Below are 9563 nucleotides of genomic sequence, written 5' to 3'. Positions count from 1 at the left end.
GAAAGAAAAAGAGTTCGTCGAAAAAGGTTGAAAAAGAAAAAATGGTTGAAAAATAAAAGGTGACGGAAAAATAAAAGAAACTTAAAAATACTTAAAAATACTTAACTAACCTAACCTTATTACTACAACTAACTTAAAATTATAATCGCAAATTGAAATTACTAATTGGAATGATAATTGATACATAGTAAACGGTCTAAAAATATTAAAGCTTACAGGAAAAACTAAATCCCAAATGGAAATAACTTAAAAAGAAACTAAAACTTAAAAAGGCGTCGCAAAATTCTAAAGCACCTAAATCTTAGTCTAAAGAAAAAGCACTTAAGGAATTCTACGGCAAAGCCTAAAAATATAGGAGTAAAAATAACTATAGCAAAAACTAAGTTTAAAATTAAATTTGAGCTAAAAATATAAATATTACGCTACAACGATTAAAAAGGGACAAAATATTAAAAGAAATAAAAAGTGATAAAAAAAATACAATTTTTATTAAAATATTATTTTTATATTAATTATATTAAAGTATTAAGTTTTAAATATAATAAAAGTAATTAAAAGTAGTTAAAATTAATTAAACTAAAAACTTAATTAATAATAATCAAATTAGGGTTTAATTATAATAATAATATATTATACTCCGTAATAAATGCGTTTTTAGGGTTTGGTTGTGGCCCTGTCAGACCCCTCATGCGACTCGCATGGGGTTTAGTTGAATTATCATGCGACTCGCATGGTGTTCGGATCCAGGCCAAAAGTTGGGCTGCTACAGTACCTTGGCCCGATTACTTATTATTTTTTTTTTTTTTCTGTTTTTCTAAATAAATAAAAGATTTTAAAATAAAACTTATATTTTTATAAACTTAAAATAGAAATAAAGAAACTTATAAAACTTAAATATTTACAAAATCTTAAAAATACTAATATTTTTGTTTTTCTTTTTATATTTTTCGAATTTTTAAAAACGTATTTTTACAAAAACGACTTTTAATAAAAGTAACTAAAATTTTTTTTTTTTTTTTTTTATATTAGCGTTGCGCTTCCGGCGTTTAAGAGTGATTCCCCGGCAGCGGCGCCAAAAATTACTTGATGTCGAACGAGGTGTATATAAAATAGCTTATATTTTACTAGGAAAAACTATTAAATACGATACAATTTTACACAAGATATTTATTTATTTATAGAATGGATATACTTAAACCTTGCTACAACACTTATAGGCAGTGTACCTAATCGTACAGTAGTGTAGTTTTTAGTAAGTCCGGTTCGTTCCACAGGGAAATCTTTAAACAAAACTCAACGCTATATTAGTTTACTTTTATAAAAATACAAATAAATATATAAGTAATATTATTATTATAAAGGGGGGTTTTTTTACCGTTTAATGACCGGTTTGTCGATTTTAAAACTTTAGTCGCAGTTAAAACCTAATGTAAAATATAAAATAAATACAAGACTTTAAATTAAAGCGTAAAGTAAATAACGATAATGAAATTGCGAATAATAAAAATGCGATAAAATTAAATTGCGATAATTAAAAGTACGATAATTAAAAGTGCGATTAAATAAAATAACAATAAATAAAAGTGCGATAATTAGAAGTGCAATTAAATATAAAATAAAGGAAATTAAATATGAAATAAAAGAATTATGCTTATTTAAACTTCCGTAATCATGATGTTTGACGTGTTGATTTTAGTTTTATGCCCATGGGTTAATTGTCCTTTGTCCTGGATTATTTAATATGTCCGTCTGGTTTTCGTCCATAACAGTCCATCAGTCATAAATATAAAGTGCAAGTGTCCTCGTCAAATTATTATTATACCCGAAGTTAAATATTCCAACTAATTGGGGATTCGAATTGTAACAAGGTTTTAATACTTTGTTTAATGAATACACCAGGTTATCGACTGCGTGTAAACCAAGGTTTTACTACTTTGTTAACAATTACACCAATTACCCTTGAATGTAATTTCACCCCTGTTTTAATTATTCTAGTGGCTATTAATCCATTCCCGTGTCCGGTTAAATGAACGATTATTCGTACATATAAATACCCCGCCCATCGTGTCCGATTGAGTGTATATGGTAGTTTATAGGGACGCCCAATTGTAAATCTTTATATTAACATTAACAAACTTTCATTTAGTTAAACAAATATAAAGCCCATTAATAGCCCATAGTCTAGTTTCCACAAGTGTCGTTCTTTTGTCCAAACCCCAATTATGGTACAAAGCCCAATTACCCAATTTTAGTAATTAGCCCAACATCATGATTACTTCGTTTTAAATAAGCATAATAATAACTTAGCTACGAGACATTAATGTAAAAAGGTTGAACATAACTTACAATGATTAAAAATAGCGTAGCGTTACACGGACAGAATTTCGACTTACACCCTTACAACATTCGCTAACATACCCTTATTATTAGAATTATAATTAAAATTAAAATATAAATTATAAATATAAATATATTTACGTATGAAGAGGAAGAGAAAAAAGATGATAAAAACTCGGCAGAAAACTGGCTTTATATAGGACCTGACCAGCAATCTCACTCCATGCGACTCGCATGGATTTGTGCTTCTGGCCATGCGAGTCGCATGGCCACCCTGGATCCAGCCAAATGGATTTGTTTTCTTCTTGCCGACGTAATATAATAATAATAATATATATAATATATAATTATATATAATTATATATATATTATATTATATTCTTGTGCATAGTAGACTAGATATTTTTGGTCCGTTGCGTCGGGCGTTTCTTCTTGGCTCAGGTCCCGGTTCCGGATTTTCGGACGTCCTCGCGTATTATTTTAAATCGCGTACTTTGCGTCTTGTAACTTGTACTCTTGTCATTTTGAGACGTTTCTTATCAATAATTGGAACCTTTTTGATAGTCTTTTGTACTTTTGAGCTTTTTGGTCGTTTGCGTCTTCAATTCGTCGAATCTGTCTTTTGTCTTCACCTTTTATTATTTAAACGAATATCACTTGTAAATAGAACAATTGCAACTAAAAGCTTGTCTTTCTTGAGGAATAATGCTATGAAATATATGTTCGTTTTTAGCATTATCAGGCCCACTATGACAATCCCTTAAAATATCCCGGGCTTCTTGCCCATAAACGCATCTCCTTATCACTTGATCCGCCCCAATATGAAACAAGTGTGGGTCATCCCAAAAGTAATACCTTAAATTATTGAAAAACTTTTTCTTTTGTTGGTAAGACAAGCCTTTTCTTAAGTATTTGACGCCAAGTAATTTGAAAAATCGGCGAACCATGGGACTTCATCAACTAGGTCAATTCTTATCAAATGCTCGTCCGGGAATTTTGGACTCATCTAAGGGTTGTAGTCCCGGATTATCTAACCTTGACAAATGGTCGGCCGCCACATTCTCGGCTCCCTTTTTATCCCTAATCTGTATGTCAAACTCTTGTAAAAGTAGCACCCAACGAATCAAGCGATGTTCGGCATCTTACTTTTGAAAAAGGTACTTTAATGCGGAGTGATCCGTGTAGACGGTTGTCTTTGAAAGTACAAGATAAGATCGAAACTTATCAAAAGCGAATACTACCGCAAAAGCTCCTTCTCGATAGTGGTGTAGTTCAACTGGGCCCCGTTTAGGGTTTTGCTAGCATAGTAAATCAGTCTAAAGTGTTGGTCAACTCTTTGACCAAGAACCGCACCTAGAGCATAATCGCTCGCGTCGCACATCAATTCAAAGTCTTTGTCCTAATCGGGAGAAATAAGAATCGGTGGGTTAATAAGCTTTTCCTTCACTAAATTGAATGCTTCGGTGCATTCATCATCAAACAAGAAAGGTTGGTCCTTTTCTAGCAATTTGGTCATAGGGCGGGCAATTTTTGAAAAATCTTTTGTGAACCGGCGATAAAATCCCGCGTGCCCAAGAAAACTTCGGATTGATTTCCCATCCGATGGTTTAGGTAACTCCTTTATCACACTAATTTTGGCTTTGTCAACCTCAATTCCCGCCTTAGAAATTTTGTGTCCCAAAACCTCCCCCTCTTTGACCATGAAGTGACATTTTTCCCAATTAAGAACCAAATTTGCATTTTCACAACGAGTTAACATTTTATCAAGATTTTTAAGATAATGGTCGAAAGAATCACCAAAAACCGAAAAATCATCCATCAAAACCTCCATAGTATCTTCAACCATATCGGAAAAGATAGCAAGCTTGCACCTTTGGAATGTCTCCGGGGCATTGCATAACCCGATGGGCATTCTTTGATAGGCAAATGTGCCATACGGGCATGTAAAGGTCGTCTTTTGTTGATCCTCGGGGTCTATCAGGATTTGGAAGTAGCCCAAAAACCCATCGAGAAAGCAATATAACTCTCTTCCTGCTAGACGTTCAATCATTTGATCGATGTAAGGAAGTGGGAAATGGTCCTTCCTTGTTGCATCATTTAGACGCCTATATTCTATGCATACACGCCATCCCGTGATGGTTCGGGTCGGGACAAGCTCATTTTGGTCGTTTAAGATCACCGTGGACCCACCCTTTTTGGGTAACACTTGGACGGGACTCACCCATGGTGAGTCGGATATTGGATAAATAAGGCCCGCGTTTAATAGTTTGATCACTTCCTTTTTGAAAACCTCTTTCATGTTTGGGTTAAGTCTTCGTTGTCGTTGGACAACCAGTTTATAGTTCTCCTCCATGAGAATCTTGTGAGTGCAATATGAAGGATTGATCCCTGGGATATCCATGGTCTTCCTTGCTATGGCCCTATGGTGAGACTTAAGTAATGAAACAAGTCGGGTTTTTTGGTCTTGGGTAAGTTTTGAAGAAATAATCACCAGAAGTTGTTTTTCTTCCTTAAGGTAAGCATATTCAAGATGCTCGGGGAGCTCTTTAAGCTCAAGAGTGGGAGGCTCCTCCCATGAAGACTTGATTCGAAATCTATCTTCATGAGGGATGGACTCAAACGACTCTTCCTGAATTGTCTCATTTTCACTTTCAAAGTCATCTACATTAACATTCATCAATTCCCTAAAAGTCGGCCTCTAAATCCACAATCTCATTATCATAAGTTTGGTCAAATTCCGAAGTATCAATCTTTAAAAGCTTTTCAAGTTCAACATGCACATAAATGTCAATATGGTCTAAAGCAGAGCACTCATCATCATCGGTGTTAATCGGTTGCTTCATAGCTTCCCGGATATTGATGGTCACACGCTCTTCACCAACTCCAATATTGAGTTGGTTGCGTTGCACTAAGATGATGGTGTCGGCAGTCGCCAAAAATGGTCTACCTAAGATGAGGGGGACTTGAAGGTCCTCCTTCATTTCCATGATAACAAAATCAACCGGGAACACCAAGGAGTCAATGATAACCAAGATGTCCTCGGCGATGCCAATAGCAGTATCAAATGAATGGTTGGCCAATCTTATTCTATTTCGGGTCGGCTTAAGAGGTCCAAGACCAAGTCTCTCGTAAAGTGAGTGGGGCATTAGGTTAATTCTTGCACCCAAGTTGACTAGTGCATTGAACACTTCCGATTCACCAAACTTATAAGGGAAAACAAATTTTCCCGGATCTCATAACTTCTTAGGAATCCTTGGTGATGAAACATGGCTAGGAACTTCGAAATCAACAGGTTTAATTCACACAAAGGCGAAATTAGTGAATCAAACCAATCTAGTGCATATTGTGCTTTTTGAGATTAATTTAGTCAAACCACAATAATGGATTGTGTGATTAGATTAACACCTAAAGCTATTATTCACCTCTTGAGTGATTTGGGTTGAGAGAGAAACAGATACAACTACCAGATCTGAGTGATGTGTGTGTAATGAGAGGCTTAACCTAAAATGAAGAACATAACACTTAATTACCCCTGCTGTTGAGTCAACCGCGCGAGTCAACTGTCACTCGTACGAGTGATCTGTCTCAGCCGTTCGGGTGATCACTCACTCGTGTATGTATACTCAGATTAGATTTGTGACTCAGCTCAGCTCAACCGTGCGTATGAGCTTGTCAGCCGTACACGTGAGACTTCACTCGTACGTCTGACAGAGTCTAATAGTGTCAACATGAAATGACCCGTTCATATACATTATAAACGATTCACAATAGTTGATTACATCGCGAGGTATTTGACCTCTATATGATACGTTTTACAAACATTGCATTCGTTTTTTTTTAAAAGACAAACTTTCTTTACATCAAAAATTGACGGCATGCATACCATTTCATATTACATCCAACTATAATTGACTTAATATTAATCTTGATGAACTCAACGACTCGAATGCAACGTCTTTCAAAGTATGTCATGAATGACTCCAGGTAATATCCTTAAAATGAGCTAATGCACAGCGGAAGATTTCTTTAATACATGAGAATAAACATGCTTAAAAGTGTCAACCAAAAGGTTGGTGAGTTCATAGGTTTATCATATCAATCATTTCAATATATTAATAGACCACAAGATTTCCGTTTATAAATATATGTACACTCGCAAGTGTATAAAAGTATTCTATAAGTTGTAGGCACCCGGTAACAAGCCTTAACGTTCATGTTTTACCCTCTTAAGTACACCAAATCAGGTGTGTTTAATATAACCTCGAAGTACTAAAGCATCCCATAGTCAGGATGGGGTTTGTCAGGCCCAATAGATCTATCTTTAGGATTCGCGCCTACCGTACATAGACAAGTAGTTTAATGTTACCAAGCTAAGGGTATATTTCTGGTTTAAACCCACGTAGAATTAGTTTTAGTACTTGTGTCTATTTCGTAAAACATTTATAAAACAACGCATGTATTCTCAGCCCAAAAATATATTGCAAAAGCAATTAAAAAGGGAGCAAATGAAACTCACCATACTGTATTTTGTAGTAAAAATACATATAACATCATTGAACAAGTGTAAAGTTTGGCCTCGGATTCACGAACGTATCAATATTGAGATTTAATATTGCAGGAAAGGTACGCAAACGCAACGGAGATGACAAACACTAGATTGACTCCACGAACTATACCCCTGATCCATACCCATCACCTCCATAGCTAGAACCCATAATTTCCTTAGCCCTATCCCACTCGAACAACCACCTTGAAATCGCTCCTACGTACCCTCGTCGTAGTATTTTATGTAAATAATACTAGTACTAATAATTAAAGTATGATTAATAATAACAATAATAATAATTTTAATAATAATAATATTATTATTAATATATATAATAAGAGTAGAGAGAAAGATTGATCAGTTGTGGAATGAATTCGGTCACTAGACTTGCGATTTATAGTATATGATTAGTCTAGCCATCCCATGCGATTGTATGATTTTAAATGACAGCTGGTATCCTCAATTGCCTTGCCGACACACGCATCATAACACATAACACATGTAACACGTAATGTAAAGTTATTTATATATTAATTAATATATAATTTATTTAATCTTTAGAATTAATTAAATATTATATTATATTTACGTGCGTAGTAAAAATATAATTTTTACAAAAATGACTCGTACGTTGTTACTCGACTCATGTACCACTTTCCGTTTTCCGGGCGCACTTTCGTACGTTTAGAAAACTAGCCCTTTATGTTACGTGACGTGTACCTTTTACAAAAATTAAGCTTACATAGCAATGAATTACTTTTATAAAAATATGACTTATAAAGTTGAGCGTTGTGATCATTTACTTTTATAAATCAGTGACTCGTTGTTTATCAAAATATTTTATTTTAAATTAAACGTTTTGTGACATGTACCTTTATTATTAACTAGACCTAAATTAATTAAAAACTAATCCACTCAAAGTGTAACTTAATCTTTTGAGTGTTTTGGTCATTTCCTTTTATAATTCGACGTCTCGTTATATAAAAAATATATATTTAATCTTATTAGTTTGAATCAAAACGTTTTATGATTAAAATAAAATATATGTACATTTAAAATTTATAAACTTATACATAATACATATGTTTGAAATATTTATCTAATAATATAATATTTTACTTTTCAAAATTAATTATATTTCAAAGACCAATATAACATTAAAAATCGTGTGAATACTAGATATTGTTATATCACCTAACGGTTATGCTCAAAAACTTAATCTGATATAACTTATTTATGCGTCAACCTTTACTTTAATTTCTCAAAGGCTCTAGTTAAAATATCTAATTATAAATCGAATCAATGAACAAGGATTACTATCTTTTACCTAACTAATATATCTAATATACATAATCACGTTCTATATACGTTGCAAGTTATCAACCAAGTGTTATGAAATTCAATCCTCCACCAACCTTTGACTAATCCTCGATAAGAACACTGTCGTTCTTGCATGCGTATCATTTTACTAAATTTCCGAATACCGTTAAAAATGTAATAGTCTCTTAAATCATAGTGGACCTTACGACGGAGACTCATGATCATAATTCAATGTATTCGATAATTCAATCATTTGATATTAGCTTTTAATCTCGTCGATAAACTTACATCGAACAAATACGTTCGTATAAAGTATTATCCATTCAATACCTTGATAACATTTCCAACCTCATTAGATAGATCTCAAAGCTTATATTCATATCAACTAATCCGTTCAATGTTTTATAATATGTGTCAATCTAATAAGCACACATGTATATATATATATATATATATATATATATATATATATATATATATATATATATATATATATATATATATATATATATATATATATATATATTACACGTAATTGTTCGTGAATCGTTTGGCATGGTCAAAGGGTATTTAATTAAATGAATATAATTTCAAAACTTTCGAGACTCAATCATTACAGATTTGCTTATCGTGTCGGATATATATAAAGGTTAAAGTTTAAATTTGTTCGGAAATTTCCGGGTCGTCACAGTACCTACCCGTTAAAGAAATTTCGTCCCGAAATTTGATCGAGGTCGTCATGGCTAACTTTAAAAATGTTTTCATGACGAATATGAGTTGATAAATAGAGTTTTATCATCATTGAGTAATATAGATAAAACAATTTGATTACGCGAAGAGTATAAGTGAAGCTATCGCAAGAGAGTGAAATGAGTAAAGTATATTCGTTTTTAACCGATGACGTAGTTATGATTGATTTCCGGAATTCATGGAATTTAAAGAAAATCTTTGCAATAAGATTTGGTTCTTTGGCGATTAAGGAAATCAGGATCTTATTTGATTAAATGCGATAATCTGTCTCGATTTCTCTGTCTGATATTTTACTATAAATCCACCCCTTCGTTTCTTTATTTCCACAGCTCACACCTTCTAGTCTTTCTCCCCAATTCATACTTTAAAGCATTCGTTAATATGCTTCATCCAGTATTGATTCTTGATATACTCTTAACTTTCATATCTGTCATTCTTCTTTTTCATCTACCACCGGAGGAAGTTATTTTCTTCTACCATTACCTTGGGGTTATTGTGTTTTTCATTCTCCCGTGTCTTTATATTGCTATACGCATTGATATACAAGGTTTGTAATTTCGGGGTTGTTATCGGGCTTCATATTCTCCATTATATTTCGGAGCTTCATGCT

At 33.2% G+C, this 9563-nt stretch overlaps 1 protein-coding gene across 1 annotated transcript; it reads right to left on the bottom strand.

Annotated features, from left to right (window-relative positions):
* Positions 1-5021: 5021 nt before the first annotated feature.
* LOC139863315 (uncharacterized) lies at positions 5022-5483 on the bottom strand. Its single transcript, XM_071851949.1, has one exon. It carries the CDS (start codon positions 5481-5483, stop codon positions 5022-5024), a length of 462 nt encoding a protein of 153 aa, XP_071708050.1.
* Positions 5484-9563: the final 4080 nt, after the last annotated feature.

Source organism: Rutidosis leptorrhynchoides, chromosome 8 (genome assembly GCF_046630445.1).
Source record: "Rutidosis leptorrhynchoides isolate AG116_Rl617_1_P2 chromosome 8, CSIRO_AGI_Rlap_v1, whole genome shotgun sequence".
NCBI classification, from domain to species: domain Eukaryota; kingdom Viridiplantae; phylum Streptophyta; class Magnoliopsida; order Asterales; family Asteraceae; genus Rutidosis; species Rutidosis leptorrhynchoides.
The sequence above is the reverse complement of the archived record's forward strand: the minus strand, read 5'-3'. Positions and strand labels throughout refer to the sequence as shown.